The sequence below is a fragment of the Mirounga leonina genome, unplaced genomic scaffold (genome assembly GCF_011800145.1).
Source record: "Mirounga leonina isolate KUSES-001 unplaced genomic scaffold, KU_Mleo_1.0 Mir_151, whole genome shotgun sequence".
Classification (NCBI taxonomy): domain Eukaryota; kingdom Metazoa; phylum Chordata; class Mammalia; order Carnivora; family Phocidae; genus Mirounga; species Mirounga leonina.
Window position 1 is genome coordinate 42,253,206 of NW_023270377.1, and position 16,729 is coordinate 42,269,934.

General features: G+C 42.9%; 1 protein-coding gene across 4 annotated transcripts in view; it reads right to left on the reverse strand.

Annotated features, from left to right (window-relative positions):
- MYO1B (myosin IB) overlaps positions 1-16,729 on the reverse strand; it is a 184,083-nt gene that overhangs the window by 134,715 nt on the left and 32,639 nt on the right. For all 4 annotated transcript variants that reach the window (XM_035007505.1, XM_035007504.1, XM_035007503.1 and 1 more), the window contains one exon: positions 14,568-14,711. In XM_035007505.1, coding sequence (XP_034863396.1) covers positions 14,568-14,702 — 135 coding nt within the window. In that variant the 5' untranslated portion in view covers positions 14,703-14,711. Of the gene's footprint in view, positions 1-14,567; positions 14,712-16,729 lie in introns of those variants that run through there.

Genomic DNA, 16,729 nt, shown 5'->3' on the forward strand with positions numbered 1-16,729 from the left:
ATGGCAGCAGCCGTGACACTGTCGCTCTTGACCTACCTTCTATCTTACTTTCCTCTTTAAATATTCCGATGTAATCAATCCTGTAAACATTTCAAAACAGGAGAGAAAATCCTTCTGGCCTCACTTACTTTCATTTTAGCCACATTTCTAATAAACTCGGCACACTCCAGAGAAAGAGCAACAACATCTCTAAATTGGGGCCATTCTGTAGCAGCGTATTTCAAATGTTTCACTAAGAAATAGATTTTCATCACGACGAAGTATGTGTTTAAGTGTATATTTACATACACGTACACACATATGTATGAAGCAAAACTTCCACAAAACCCTAAATACTCTTACCGTATGTGATACGCTGATAGGATTTGTTCAATTCTATTCATTACAAATTTTTTTTAAAACTGCTGGTCTTAACCCATCAAGTGGTTTTGATCACCCATTAACAGGTTGAAACTTACAGTTCAAAAAATACCTCTACAGAGCACTTCTTAACCTTTTTTTAGTTGTAGATCCCTTTGAAATGCCAATGAAAGCTACAAAACTTCTCCCCAGAAAAAAAACACACATATAATAGGCACATAAAAGTTTGCATACAGTTGACAGACTGAGTTAAGAACTCCTACCCTCAGGGAAGAAACAATGGCCACTAATGGAAAAAGGAAAAGAGATAGAGGGAAAGAGAAGCAAAGAAAGAAAGAAAAGGAGTAAGAAGTGATCACAATAATTTTGCAAGCATAACAATGAAGAGCTGTTTAGAGTAAGAGCCAGCAGCTCAGCTCAGCGGGCCCTGAGCGCTGCTTTATTACACGGCACCAACTCAGAACACAGCATGACAATCAAAGGCCAAAATGAGAGACAGTATTCTGGTTTTGATGACAAGGATATACACAATACATTTTGGAAAGATATCTAGCCAAAGAAACTTTTTTCAAGTTAAATAGTGAAGCACAGTTTGGATATTTTTCGAGTCTCAATTATGTGGAACTGTACGCAGACTCGACTGCAATACTAAATGAACGAAACATTAGTGTCCATACGCAGGAAAGTCAGAAGAGATCTGTTATCATAGTTCTTCCCCGGGGCAACATTAAGACCTTCGGAAGCTCTAAATTCTGAAAGTTTACATTCCAATTCCCCATATGAAACTGAAAATAAAACTATAACTAAACCGCAAAATACACGTACGGTAATCTTACAATGACTTGTTTTCACCATCATGACTATTTGACGCTGCTTTCAATATCAATTTCTTCCAAAATATATTTTTTAAAGCCCCTGCTTTGCTGAGGCTCTAACCAGGCATCCCATCTGCCTATCTACCAGCTTCCTGATTTTCTTCAGAATGAATTTTAGTTATTTGTGTTACCATCTCCAGTTACTTAACAACTCATCCCCAAACCTATTAAAGTGCTCGCACAGGGGCGCCCGGGTGGCTCAGTTGGTTAAGCATCTGCCTTCAGCTCAGGTCGTGATCTCAGGGTGCTGGGATCGAGCCCCACGTCAGGCTCCCTGATCGGTGGGGGGGGGAGGGTTCTGCTTCTCCTCCTCCTTCTCCCTCTGCCTCCTCCCCCCAACCATGCTTGCTCTTGTTCTCTCAAATAAATAAAATCTCAAAAAAAAAAAAAAAAGTGCTGGCATAAAACATGCACTTAAACACCTTTTTACTAAACTCTCCCTCAATCCCCATGAGATAGATATGAATTCTCCACCTTAATGTGCATAACAATGGAACACAAAGAAGTTAAGTGGTATGACCACATTATCTAACAGAAGTGCAATCAGGACAAGGAGCCAAGAGTCCACTCCTTTTTCATCAGAGCACACCATCCATGCTATTCTTTAGGCCTGTGAAGCTTGGGGAAGAAGTGGCCAAGCAGAATGCCTAATCACAGAAACTTGTGTTGTGCAATGCCTTCCAAGAGCATCTTCACCCTTGTATCACAGAGACCCACTCTGTTGGGCAGAAGCCTCCTCTATGACTCCCTGAGGAATGCTGAAACCCTCATGCCACCAGGGATAAACGAAAAAGGAGGAGGGGGGAGGAAAAGATGTAGTTACAGGAAAAATGTCTCATCTCAATAGAAAAGATTTTTTTTTAATGTTTATCCTAGTACACAAAGTGTGTGCCTCCATCATGAAGAAATGCAAGACCCGTATAATAATCATCCTTGAATGTCAGAAATAAACCAGGAGAGTGGCAAGGCAACAGGAAATATTTCATGAAATATCTTACTTAATGCTAACGATTTAGTCTAAAATGGCACCAAAGAAGTATTAAAGAATGTGTAGGATCCCTCCAAATCCCAGGATGCTAGCCACGTTTCTCCAAGCCACTCTCGCCTGCACAGCAATAACACTTCAAATTCAGCATGGATCAGGACACAGGTAAAAATACCTCTTCCCACGGCTACACAGCTGCACCAACTGCCTTGACAGAATTCAGGCTACAACCACTGAAGAAGCAAGCAACACGGTTACTGAGAGCCTTCTTTACGCACAACATCATGTTAGGCACAGTGGGAACCACAAGACACTCCTATGGTCTGGGCTCCTGAGTGGCTTATACTCGAGCTTAGGAGGTGAGACGTCTATATCATCAAACGTAAATCTTAAAGAGTTGTCTAGCCACAAAAAGAGATGAAATAAGATTTAAGCAATTCCTGGTTAAATGAGTCATTCGTCTTCTTATTGCCTAGGTGAGTGCTTTGGGTCTACGTGAGGGAACGATCACTGTGAACTGCAGAGGTCCAAGAACAATCCAGAAAGTCAGAAGATGTGAGCAGGTCTAAAAGGATGGGCATGACTGACACAAAGTAATGTGCCCCCAAAGAGTGGCATAAGAGAATTCGGGTTTTAGGTAATAATTGAACTCCTCTTTTTTCCTTCAAAAAAAATTTTTTTAAGTATGAATTGCCAGAGACTCAAAACAGTTATCTGTATACGCCCAGGTCCACCGCAGCATTGTTCCCCAAAGGTGGAAGCAGCCCAAGTGTCCAGTGATGGAAGAATGGATAAACAACATGAGGTACAGAGATACAATGGAATATATTCAGTCTTACAAAGGAAGGAAATTCTGGCACATGCTCCAACATGGATTAAAACATAGAGGCACAAAGGCCTACCCACCCATATTTCAAAGACAAGAATGAGACAGCTTGCCTAGAGCAAAGACCTCCAGTGAGTAATAGCCCAGAAAATAAGACTGGGATCAAACTGCAGAGAGCCTCAAATGTCAGGGTGAGGAGACTGAGCTCCATCAAGTTTGAGAGCAGTTCTGAAGTAAGAGTCAGTGTGTGCTCTCTCGCTCTCTCCCTCTCTCTCAAATAAATAAATAAATCTTTAAAAAAGGCGTGCCTGGGTGGCTCAGTCGGTTAAGCATCTGACTCTTGGTTTTGCCTTGGGTCCTGATCTCAGGGTTGTGAGATCAATCCCGGCATTAGGCTCCCCACTCAGTGGGGAATCTGCTTGGGATTCTCTCCTCTGCCACCCCCCACACCCCCGGCCTCACAAGCATGCACTCATGCTCTCTCTCAAATAAATAAATAAATCTTAAAAAAAAAAAAAAAAGAGTCAGTGTGTGGAGTGAGGGGGTTAGATGCTGAAACAGACTGACTCGTTCTTGAGCTCTTCACTCAGATTCTATGTCATACAGAATTTAATGCTTTAAATGCATTTGAAATACTGTGTGAACCTTGGTTCCAAGTTATCTGGCGAAGTTTTTCAGTTTTGGGTGAACCTGGGTAATATACTTAACTTCTCCAAACCCATTTCCTCATCTGAACAAGAAGGAGAACACTGGTTCCTCCGTCATCTAATTCTGAGGATTAAATGGGATTCTGTGTTAAACTAGGAAACACAGCACCCGATGCACAGCAAGTGTCCCATAAATACTACCTATTGTGATCACGGAAACTCACAGTTTGGCTCTGTTGGAATCTGCTGGCCACTGTAAAATAACCAAGGCAGGACTTGAAAACCTATGACATCGCTCATATCTCAGTGAAATTCATTAAGGAGTCCCATAATGTGCAAGTCTTACAAAATGGTCTTTGTATACAGGGACTTGAAGAGTTTTCAGATGAGCACATGAGGTCTGTCTTAATGAAACTAACATTGAAAGCCTAGGAACCCAAGAAAATGATTACACAAGACAAGCTGGTGGAATCTTCAGAGACGACAAGAGGCTATTCACTTCATGAGGAGGAATATACCCTCTTCTTGGGTCTCATATCCTGGGAATTGGATCACAAGACATCAAGACATTATGTGCCACAGTGTTTTTAATTAGCCATTTGTAAGATTTCCCAGATTCCCTGGAAGAGGACTTTTGTCTTATTTGGTTTTTTAAAAACACAGTTTGGTCTAGCAAACACTTTGGTTGGTTTTTTAGACACCGTTCAAAACTGTGAAAAATGGCCCGAGTGAAAAAATTACAAATGTAAGGTCAATAACCGTGTAGCCTACTATCTGGGTCTTCTATCCAACATAGTGTCATTCACATGTGTGCCTCATATACACAGTCTAAGAACATATTTGGGATTTTTTTGGTTTTGTTTTTTTTTTAAAGATTTTATTTATTTGAGAGAGAGATCATGAGAAAGAGAGCACAAGCAAGGGGGAGGGGAAGAGGGAAAAGCAGGCTCTTTGCTGAGCAGGGAGCCCCACGTGGGGCTCGATCCCAGGACCTTGGGATCATGACCTGAGCTGAAGGCAGACGCTTAACCCACTGAACCGCCCAGGTGCCCCTAAGAACATATTTGTGATACATAAGCAAAATATATATATAACTCATACTAATAATAGCCTATTTTCACAGAAGAAGAAACCGAAGGCATTTAAAGGTTTTTAAAACTTGCCCAAGGTTGGGGACTGGGTGGCTCAGGTGGTTAAGTGTCTGCCTTTGGCTCAGGTCATGAGCCCAGGGTCCTGGGATCCAGTCCTGTGTCGGGCTTCCTGCTCAGCAGGGAGTCTGCTTCTCCCTTTCCCTCTGCCTCTCTCTCTCTCTCAAATAAAAAGTGAAATCTTAAAAAAAAAAAAAAAAAAAAAAAGAGAGACTTGCCCAAGATCTCACCATTAGTGTCAGAGATCGTTTCAAGTCAAAGCTCTACACCAAAGTCTGTGACATTGGAACAGAGAAATGTGATTTGGGCAGGCTCTTTGAGCTGCTCAGCACAGAGATGCTGTCAAGTTACATCAAGCGCTGAGTTTTACCGTACTAAGGAACACACCCAGGAACCCCTGGACAACCTATCAGCAAGCTGCAAGAAAGGCTGGGACCCAAGAGTGAGTATGGGTGCAGGGCGGCACTATGCCAAGCGGAGCGGGTTGGTGAAGGCTTCCGTCCGGTTCCACGATCAATGTGCTCATCCCCTGCTCATGTTTCTGCTGCTTCTGGGCCTGCCACTAACTGGTTTTCTCACTGTCTACTCCATAGCTGGTCTACTTCAAAGATGCTTTTTCATAGTTTCTGCTTGCAACATGGCCCATCATGGCCTCACTATATCATGACTGCCAGGATCTGCTTTCATTGATATTTTATTTTTTCTGTATTTCTCAATTCAAAGTTTGAGGAAAGAAATAAGCCCTGTTCATCTTTTTACCTCTGCTGTGCCATAAATCACTGGTCTTAGACCTGGAGCCCATACACAGGCCTGGGGTCACCCAAACCACGGCTGCCGAGGGAGGCCAGCTAGCTGGTCAGGCATGGTCACTGTCAGTCCAAGGCTTGACTAAACTACCATCTGTTCCTGTGTTATAATCCTCTGTTCCTGTGCTGCCAGTCATTTCAGACTATGCATTAAAGAACTATATATGAGTTCTATGCCACACGAAAATACTAGCTAAAAATATCATCTCAGGCAGCCTTTATTTTAGAGCAGGGTAACACAATACTATAATATCATTGTTGAGACAAACTCTATTATGAGACAAGTATTTCCAAATATGTATCGTTCTCCAGACCTAATAAAACTCTCTTAGCTAAGGCACAGAGTGGTCCTGGTTACAGGTATACTACGAGCTGAAAACAGTATTTGTGGCTAATTAAAGCAGTAATACAACAAAAATGGAATCTGTTCAATGAATACCAAAGAGGAAGGGGGGTAGGGAAAAGAGGGAGGAAGAGAGTGGGAGACAGGGAGGGAACGAGAGTTGGGGGAGGGGAGAAAGACTGTAATTACAAGGAAATCTCAGTATCTGAAACCTTCAAGAAAACTCATTCTGGGTTTCCAGGGTTTTCAAATGGTCATGGCACCTGCCAGGTCCTCCACACCTACTATGTGCCAGGCACCAGGCAGAGGCCCCTTAATCTCCATCACGACTCAACAAGATAAGCATCATGATACCTACTGTGTGGATGAGAAAACTGACTCTCAATTACTCACACTGGTCCCAGTGGTTGTGAGAGGCCAAGATTCAACCGTAGGTCTATGTGCCAAAGGCCTGTGCCTTTTCCAACATGCCACATTGCATGTCAGCCGCCAGCCCTCCAAAACGGAGTCTGAAAACTCTTTAGAAATTAGGACTGCCATGAACATAGATCTGTGGTATAGCTGTCACCCCAGAAATAGGTGCCTGGGGGTGGGGGTGGCTGAGCTGGTCACGCGACTTGGCCACATGCCCCTTGTGCTGATCTGCTCCCCCTCCTCTATTTTGTGCTCATAAAGGTGAAGGACCTCATGCAGCTGTCAATCTCCCGCCATCCAGTGAACATGATAAAAACAGTCCCCTCCCAAGGTCTTCTCCCACCTTCCAGAGGGGGAGAGCATCATCCCAACGGTTGCGACCACTTTTCTTGGATCAGTGAGCGCCTATGCCTTTAGAACGGAACGCACTCGCTGTCGCACTAGATCAGGTCACTGCACTGCTGAATGCTAACTCAACATGTGGCAGGAATGCTGACTATCATCTCAATTATGTGTCTGGATTGTGGAGACTGCCTCGTTCCAAATCTATACATTCTTCAATAGCACACTTAATTATTTTGAACAGCACACTGCAGACTGTGACTACCTGGACTTCAGCGGTATCACGGAATGCTCCGAGCAACCATGTACAGTCAACGGGACTAGTATTAAAAGCATGAGCTCTGGAGCTGGACGTCCTGGGCGTGAAGCCCAGCTTTATCACCTACTTGCCATGTGACCTTGGACAAGTTAATTTGTCTTCCTAAGCCTCAGTTTCCTTAGAGTAAAATGAAGGTAATTTAAAAACCTACAATGCGTAGAACTTTAGTAAAAATTAAATGAACAGGGGCGCCTGGGTGGCTCAGTTGGTTAAGCGACTGCCTTCGGCTCGGGTCGTGATCCTGGAGTCCCGGGATCGAGTCCCGCATCGGGCTCCCTGCTTGGCAGGGAGTCTGCTTCTCCCTCTGACCCTCCCCGCTCTCATGCTCTCTCTATCTCAAATAAATAAATAAAATCTTAAAAAAAGGGGCGCCTGGGTGGCTCAGTTGGTTAAGCGACTGCCTTCGACTCAGGTCATGATCCTGGAGTCCCGGGATCGAGTCCCGCATCGGGCTCCAGTCCCGCATCGGGCTCCCTGCTCGGCAGGGAGTCTGCTTCTCCCTCTGACCCTCCCCCCTCTCATGTACTCGCTCTCTCTCATTCTCTCTCTCTCAAATAAATAAATAAAATCTTTAAAAAAAAAAATTAAATGAACAAATATATGTAAAGTGCTTAGAATAGCACACTGTAGGGGCACCTGGGTGGCTCAGTCGGTTAAGTGTCTGCCTTCAGCTGAGGTCATGATCTCAGGGTCCTGGGATCGAGCCCTACATCGGGCTCCCTGCTCAGTGGGGAGTCTGCTTCTCTCTCTCCCTCTCCCTCTGTGTGTATGCTCTCTCTCACTCTCACTCTCTCAAATAAATAAAAAAATCTTAAAAAAAAAAAAAGAATAGTACACAGTACCTATAAGGCTTAATAAAAGTGAGTTGTTACCATTTACCATTTTACCAATAATAAAACAGTCTCCGGGAGTTAAGGCACTTGCCCTCGGTGTCACAGACAGTAAGTGGTAGAGTCAGGACTGGAGCTCTGGTCTCTGCTTCTAGTACCCACCACAAAGCCATCCAAACGTAACACCGCTGCAAGCCTGAGGTCAGGCCTTCATTTCCTCCAAATCAAACCTCAAATATGGCTTCACCAAGAACATTTAAATTAATGTATTATAAATACTATACAAATATTTCAAGTACTGCTGAGTGCCTGCATGATGAAATGAAGAAATAAAAGAAATTTTCCAGTCACCAAAGGTTTTAAGAGAGCTGAGGCAGGTTGAAACTGGGGAGTTGTCACCAAAAATGATTGTTTGGAAAAATATGATAAAACTGTCCAAGAGATACTGTGCTCAGAAATTAGACACAACATTTCTCGTTAGCCTTGTGATTGCTCTTTTTCACCAGCTTTATCTGGCCTTCTAATGCTGTCTCCATTCCAAACCCTAAAGCTATACTCTGGGAAACACACGCAATGTGTTCTTCACGTCTCCTGAAGGTCTACCTTTTCAGTGAGCCCAGGAGGCAGAGTCCGCTCATGGTGAACCACCTGTACACTACGAAGTCTAGCAGTCTCATGTTGCCAAGTCAGGGAATCCCTCCCTAAATGGTCTAGGTGGGATGGGCGAAGACAATAAAAATGGTTCTTTTTTCACTCAAACATTTATGGGTCTGGGTTCACTGGGTAAAGAGCCATCCTCTTCCTACTTCCAACTCTAGAAAAAAATTTGATTTGTTCATCAAGCTAACAGAATCTGGAAAATGACCCACCACTCTCTTAACTACTATTAACTTCTAGAAATGAGACTGGGTAACTGGGCTGAGAAAATCACATTTTTATGTTACGCATTTCTGTACCATCTGAATTATTTTTTCCAAAAGCATAATTGTAATTTTTTTAAAAATGGACTTTTTAAAGCAAATTTTAAAAAGAAAAAAAGATCGGAGAATGTCCGGGTAGCAGGAATGACATTAAACTGGATGTCTGAACACCTGCCCGCTCTCAGCCAACATCCCCGTGAGCTTGGAAAAGGACCAAGCCTCCCGTGAGCCTGTAGACCTGGCCGGCACCCCAATGACAGACTGGTAAAACCCTGAGCAGAGGACTCAGGTCAGCCATGCCCCAACACCTGACCCACAGAAATAATGAGATAAGAAATGTATGTTATTGGGGCGCCTGGATGGCTCAGTCGTTAAGCGTCTGCCTTCAGCTCAGGTCATGATCCCAGGGTCCTGGGATCGAGCCCCACATCGGGCTCCCTGCTCCGCGGGAAGCCTGCTTCTCCCTCTCCCACTCCCCCTGCTTGTGTTCCCTCTCTCGCTGTGTCTCTCTCTGTCAAATAAATAAATAAAATCTTAAAAAAAAAAAAAAAAGAAATGTATGCTATTACAAGTTGTGAAGTTTGGGGGAAATCTGTCATGCAGCAATAAAAACTAGTAAGTCATTAACGCCAAATTCCCAGGAATATACTATACTCATAAGTTATATAACTGGAAAGTGTTTTTGAAACTTCAAATAATTATATAAATGTTAGCTAGTATTATTCATTTACTTTGCACTATTTTAAACCGAACAGATTGGGCACTTCTAGTTACATAACTTTGATAACAGCATCTGATTTCATCCTTATGGGGATCTTAATTCTAGTACTAACTTCTAAAAATTAAGACAATTTTTACTAGACTTTCAAACCAGTCACTTCTACATCTACAATTAGTTTAACTTAAGATCCTAAAATTGGACTAATTCAGCCCCCTCTGGATGATCCTCAACCTAACAATTCAGATAGAAAACAAACTGAATCGACTTGTCAGCACCAAAAATACTTCTTGTCAGAGAACAGACACCTTGGTGCTTTAGTTTCCAAATTTGCCCTGGTCCTTGCTCTCGCCTAAATTGTAGCTTTCCTGTTCCTGAACAGAACCACAGTCCTGACCAGCCACCCTAAAAACAGAATCGTGTCTGGGTGGGTCTCCTCCATGAAATTCTGCCACCATTCTGTCTGGCCAGGGGCAGGGGGGGCGGGGGGGGGGGGGGCGGAAGAAGTTCTGACAAAGTGCTCAGTTATGTCACAACCAGCATTTCCCAACACTGACCCCACACAGACTGTGAGACCAAAAGGCACATCCTGCAACTTGTCCCAGCCAGAACCGCACTCTGTCAAGAGGGAGGAATAAAAGGAGAGTCTCTGACCCTGCCTGTTACCCCATTGGGCCAACATTTCCTCTCTCTACTCTCACCTGATCCTCCTCCATGTCCAACTGAACAGCTCTTACTGCACAGATCACATGAACGTCTGGAACTGTCCCAGATTTAGGGACTCTGCCTAGCCACAAACAGGATGATGAACCAACTAGGGGCTTCGGTGCGTGAACCCCCTTCAAAGCAAAGAATGGATGTTGCTGGAGCATGCCCTTGAGTATCTTTCATCGAAGTATCTGATCCCATCTTTATGGGGATCCTGATTCCTAGTACTAACTTCTAAAAATTAAGACAACTTTTACTCAACTTTCAAAGCAGTCGCTCACAATTAAAATTGGTTTAACTTAAGATCCTAAAGTTGGACTAATTCAGCCCTCTATATCAGGATGTCGCCCGATCTGACAATTCATATAGAAAACAAACTAAACGGGGGCGCCTGGGTGGCTCAGTCGTTAAGCGTCTGCCTTCGGCTCAGGTCATGATCCCAGGGTCCTGGGATCGAGCCCCACGTCGGGCTCCCTGCTCCACGGAGAGCCTGCTTCTCCCTCTCCCACTCCCCCTGCTTCTGTTCCTGCTCTCGCTATCTCTCTCTGTCAAATAAATAAATAAAATCTTTTTAAAAAAATGTTTAAAAAAGAAAACAAACTAAATGTACCTGTCAGCACCAAAAATACGTATTAATCAAAGGGTTTGCAAGGAGCAGTATTAGACAAAAACAAACCCATATGCATTACAGAACAGAATAAAACTGAATTATTTTGGAAGCAAATATCTCAACAAAATTTCTCTGAAGTGGATGGACTTCAACTATGTTCCCAGAGTTCCTGGGGCACCTATTTATTTACTCTTTTCTGCCATTAGGAGCTCTTCAGTAGAAAGTGTGAGAAGAATGCCTTTGGGCGCCTAGAAGCCTGAGGCCTAGAACTCAAATGATATACGTATGCTTCCCATGGGGCATATTCTTTTGGTATCAACATCCACAAAGCCTCTTCATTACAAACTCCCTACCATACATGTGATAGATTTACAGCAGTGACCTCATCAGCATTAATTCCCCTTTCTTTCTCTCCTCTTCTTAACATGTTAATCAATATATCTGTTTGGTTATTCACCTACTTACATATAGCCCATCTACTCTGGAAAAAGCTGACCCTACCCCAATCTTAGGGGTGGACATCATTTTCTTAAGCCACCCAGTTCATTCTGGTCACCAGACCACAGACAGTGGTTCAGGAGTATGTGCGTAAATCAGCTGGTCTACCCAGAGCTTTTGGTTTATTATGACAGGATCACATGGGATTCTACTTCCAAAGTCAGCTGCCAGGAGATCCAGAAAATCACTAAGTTATGAATGCTCTAGAAAGTTGATAACTTATATCTAGAGGCCAAGCAGTCCCTTGTGAGAGCTCTGTGAAGGCAGGGACTATTTCTTATCTCCAGATACTGGGGGTGTGGGGGCGAGTGGATAGATGGCAGGATGGAAGAAGAGGGTCCCCTGATCTTGAGCTGGTTCACAAAGGGGCTGCTAAGTCTGTAGGGATAACCAGAGTTCAAAAGTCCGAACTAAGGTCCTTCCATTTGCTGGCCCCCTTATCAACCATGGCTTCTGCAGTCAAATGCTCTAACCCTGAGCTATACCCCCTCAACCATGGCTTCTGAACATACAAATGACTGTTCAGTTTTTTCATATGATGGGTCATCGTGGACCATCACCCACTTTTACAGTATAAAACTATGAGACTACAAAAGAGATTTAAAAAAACAAAACAAAACTGTACTTTCATTGTCTGGGAAACAATTTAAAAAAAGAGTGAAGTACAAGATAGTAAAATATTACATGTCATATTAACTTGGCCTCTGGCATCAGGCTCAACAATTCTGCAGCGACATATGAACAAAAGCAAAGCAGGAATAGTATCAAAGTAAGAGCCAGAAACAGATTTCTCAAGGCTGGTGTACATGACATATGGGGTTGCAGAGGTGTGGTGATCAAATTTAGTGTATAGTATTTTTTTATTACCAAAAACAATACATGCTTGACTTAATGAGTTCTATAACACAGAGACCTAAAAGGGTAACCCTTCCCTGTCCCCCATATCTCATCCCACCCTGCTGTGGTGCCCAAAGTTAGCATGGCTTTCTCTATGTGCGTACAAGTATATAAACACACGTGTGCATCCATAAACCCCCCAATAAAAAAAGGATCATACTATACACAATTGCTCTATAACCTTTTTCTTTCTGCTTAAAATAGAGAATGCCCAACCTTCCATGATGATGTATGTTTCGTTATAAAATGAAGGCCCATATCTCATGGAAATGATAGCCCTCACATACCTTGGAAAACAATTGATATGAATACCTGGAATCTGAAAGCCATTTTTCTGCTTTGGTTTTTGTAATGCCAGAAAGGGCATTCCTCAAATGGTTAGAAAATAAAATTAGGTAGGGCTGAAACCCAGACATTTCGTCTGCTGAAGACCCAGGAACATTAACATTTGGCGTTTTGTTAAAAAGGGCATTGTTTTATCTTAGTGGGCATAAAAAATCAGGTATGTGAATGCATATAATGTGCTGTTCTCCATCCCATTTTCAATCCCGCTAAAAGTGATCTGTGCTTCTTCGAGCCAAAAAGAAAAATGATCGGCAGTGTTGCTTACGATAGAATTGATTCCTCCTATCTCCATCTCAAAGACCAATGTTTAAAAGTCTGTCTTTTATTCAGTATCAGACCACACTTTGAATGAAAGCCACAGAGCTGTAAGGTTTCCCACCTGAAAGCTGAGCTGCTCCACTCTGCGGGAAGGTAACGCCGGCCTCCTGGCCAAACCACACGGTACCTCCTCCCCGCCCTACAGCAGCACTTTATACCTTTGCCATCTGAATCAACATTTCACATAACTACATCTCTGAGCTTAGGATCTGGTTGTAGCACTAATATTCCAAAAGCAGTATCCACATATCTCAAGTGGTTGTCAACCTCACCTACTTTAAGCAACACAAATCAAGAAAGATAAAAAGTTCAAGTCCCAGATGATGACTACCATTTCCTTAAGAAATGACTTATCCTGGGGCGCCTGGGTGGCTCAGTCGGTTAAGCGTCCAACTCTTGATTTTCGCTCGGGTCATGATCTCAGGGTCGTGAGACTGAGTCCCTCATCAGGCTCCATGTTGTGTGTGGAGCCTCCCTAAGATTTTGTCTCTCCCTCTCCCTCTGCCCCTTCCCGCACAAAAAAAGAAATTAATTATCCAAAGTCATCCCTGAAACATAACTGGCTAACTGGAAAGGAAAACTGTATGTGGCATAAAATAATATGGCTTTGCATATCACTTTTTAAAATATATTCATTCCACAAAAGTAATAATTGATCATACTCCTATCGGTTACAAGCTCTCTTTTTACTTATATTTCTTCTTACTCTTCCCACATTGACAGACAGAAAAATACAAAGCATGTCCCAATAATCCAATTCATCTCCAAACACAGATACACTATAAAAAGAGGGGGAAAGAACTCAGGAGCAAGGCAGAATCTAGTAAAACCACTTCCGTCCAATGCATCTGGTTTCCTTCTCAGCTGCTGGGACAGGGGATCAGCAACCCCCTTTTCTTGGTTTAGTTAACAACATAACTCTACCTGAAGAGATATAAACTTCTGGGCTTTATGCAAATTCCTCAAAAGCTGCATACGAATGTATTTTTTACTCATGTTTTAAATATATGTAAGGAACTCGACAGGCTAAACTAACAATATGAAATCCTTTATAAAGAATTTGTACAACACAAACGTTCTCCTATTATTATATATCTTCACATGTTTTCATTTTTGTATATGACACTATACTTCTGTGTAGTGGGACAGGACTATTCCCAAATCTCCAGGGAGCAACCATATATCCTTATCTGATAGTCTGCTTCTGTCTCTCTACTAACAACAAATGTCAACAAGTTTCATGTCTTTTTTGACAGTTCGCTGCCTTGCATTTTAATGAGTAGCTTCTCAGAGGTTAGAATGCTAATTTTATGAAGGCATCCAAGAAGATGCCTACGGATTTTACAACACCTCCTGAATATCTGTTCCTCAGAGATAGGAACTCAGTATTCCTCTTGCTTTCCAATGCCTCCAACATCCAGTACGATACTCTGCACACGGTCGTCCCTCCATAAACACCATATGGAAAACAGACTCACTTGACTCTAACCGATATTACTCATGTGCCAAATGAGTAAAACGAAACTCATTCTGAGAGTATACACAAATACCCCTGGACTCTAATAAACAAATAGAAGAATTTTCTAGAGAAGAGAAGCCAGCTCTCGGCCACAAAATACAAAGTCTTAACCCACAGATGACCTTCGGTGTATACTCACGTATATTTCATTATGGTCAAAGCGCTTCTTGAGGTTGTTGATGAAGGTCTCCTCGTTGAGAGGCTCTAAAAGAACCATATCTCCAACCCCAATCATATTGTCCAGAAGTGACGTTTTCACCTCCATTTTGGCCATTGTCTCTTCCTGTAAGAAAGAGGGGGGGCGAAGGGGAAAATGTAAATGGGCAAAATTATTTCAGATGGGTTCTTAGTACCACTGGAGAAATGAAACACGGGTAGTTTTAAATGGCGCTCATCTGCCTCTCAAATGCCGAAACCTCCCCTCCAACCTACGTCAGAAGCCCCGGAGCTAGCCGCAGTCACTGCCAGCCCACTAGAAGCCCCATATGCTCGAACCTCCCTCCCAGTCCAGGCTAAGTCCATCGACAGAAGGAGCCACTAGGAAACCAGGCTCTCCGTTTTCTTTTTGTTTTTCTTAACTGAAGTATAGCTGACACACAATATTATATTAGTTTCAGGTGTACAACATAGTGATTCAACATGTACATACATTACAAAATGCTCACCACAGTAAGTGTTCTTACAGTATTATTATAAAGTTACTATGGTATTATTGATTACATTCCCTATGCTGTATTTCTCATCCCTGTGACTTTCTTTTGTAAGTGGAAGTTTGTGTCTCTTTAGACCATCCCCTCTCCCCAGCCAGAGGTTGCAAAACTCTAGCAAGAGAACCCAACCCACCCCTTTCCACCAGCCCTTGCATACCCATGTCAGACTTGAACCTGTAAGAAACTGCTTCCCCCAAGATGGCATCTCTCAGTACTTCATGATGAAATTCGGAATGTATTTTCCCAGGAAATAATGGTCTTAAGATGATACTAACATTTGAGCACTTGCTACATATCAGACACTGTATCAAGAACTTTACATGCATTCATTCATTTCATCTTCACAAAAACTCTATGAGGTAGATACTGGTATCATTATCCCCATTTTTAGATAAGGAAGCTCAGAGAGATAAGAAATTTTGCTTATGATGACTTAAGAGCGCATTACATTTTGTGTTAACTCAATCACCACTTCTAACACAACACCTACGGGGGGAAATTTCATTCCAGGCATCAGCACTGACTCATAAAGGAACACAACCCCACTGTAAATCAGAGGTTGCCTATATAACCTGCCAAGACTGACCTCGATGTTCTTCATTCTCATCCCAACACACACACCACTACAACAGCAAAATCAAATCAACATCCAATGAATAGACCAGAAACACTAGTTTCCCCCCAGCTCAGTCTGCAAGCCTACCAAGCGGAACAATCAAACCTTTGCACGCTACAAAGGCAGCATTCTTCCCGTTCCACTAATGCGAATGGTACCACCCAAAAGTAGAATGTTAAATCCCCATGCCTTCAAATCTGATCGCTGTCAAGAGCACTAGAATTCTGGGGCGACTGGGTAGCTCAGTTGGTTGGGCGTCTGCCTTCGGCTCAGGTCATGATGCCAGGGTCCTGGGATCAAGTCCCGCATCGGGCTCCCTGCTCAGTGGGGAGTGTCTGCCTCTCCCTCTACTCCTCCCCCTGCTTGTGCACTCTCTCTCTCTGACAAATAAATAAATTTTTTTTAAAAAGAGAGTACTACTGGGTATTTACCCCAAAGATAGAAATGTAGTGATCCAAAGGGGTACGTGCACCCCAATGTTTTTGGCAGTGATGTCCACAATAGCCAAACTGTGGAAAGAGCCAAGATGTCCATCGACAGATGAATGGGTAAAGAAGAAGTGGTATATATATACAATGCAATATTATGCAGCCATCAAAGGGAATGAGATCTTGCCATTTGCAATGACGTGGATGGAACTGGAGGGTGTTATGCTGTGTGAAATAAGTCAATTAGAGAAAGACATGTATCATATGACCTCACTGATATGAGGAATTCTTAATCTCAGGAAACAAACTGAGGGTTGCTGGAGTGGTGGGGGGTGGGAGGGATGGGGTGGCTGGGTGATAGACACTGGGGAGGGTATGTGCTATGGTGAGCGCTGTGAATTGTGCAAGACTGTTGAATCACAGACCTGTACCTCTGAAACAAATAATACATTATATGTTAAAAAAAAAAGAAGAAGGAGATGATAGCAGGAGGGGAAGAATGAAGGGGGGGAATCCGAGGAGGAGATGAACCATGAGAGACTATGGA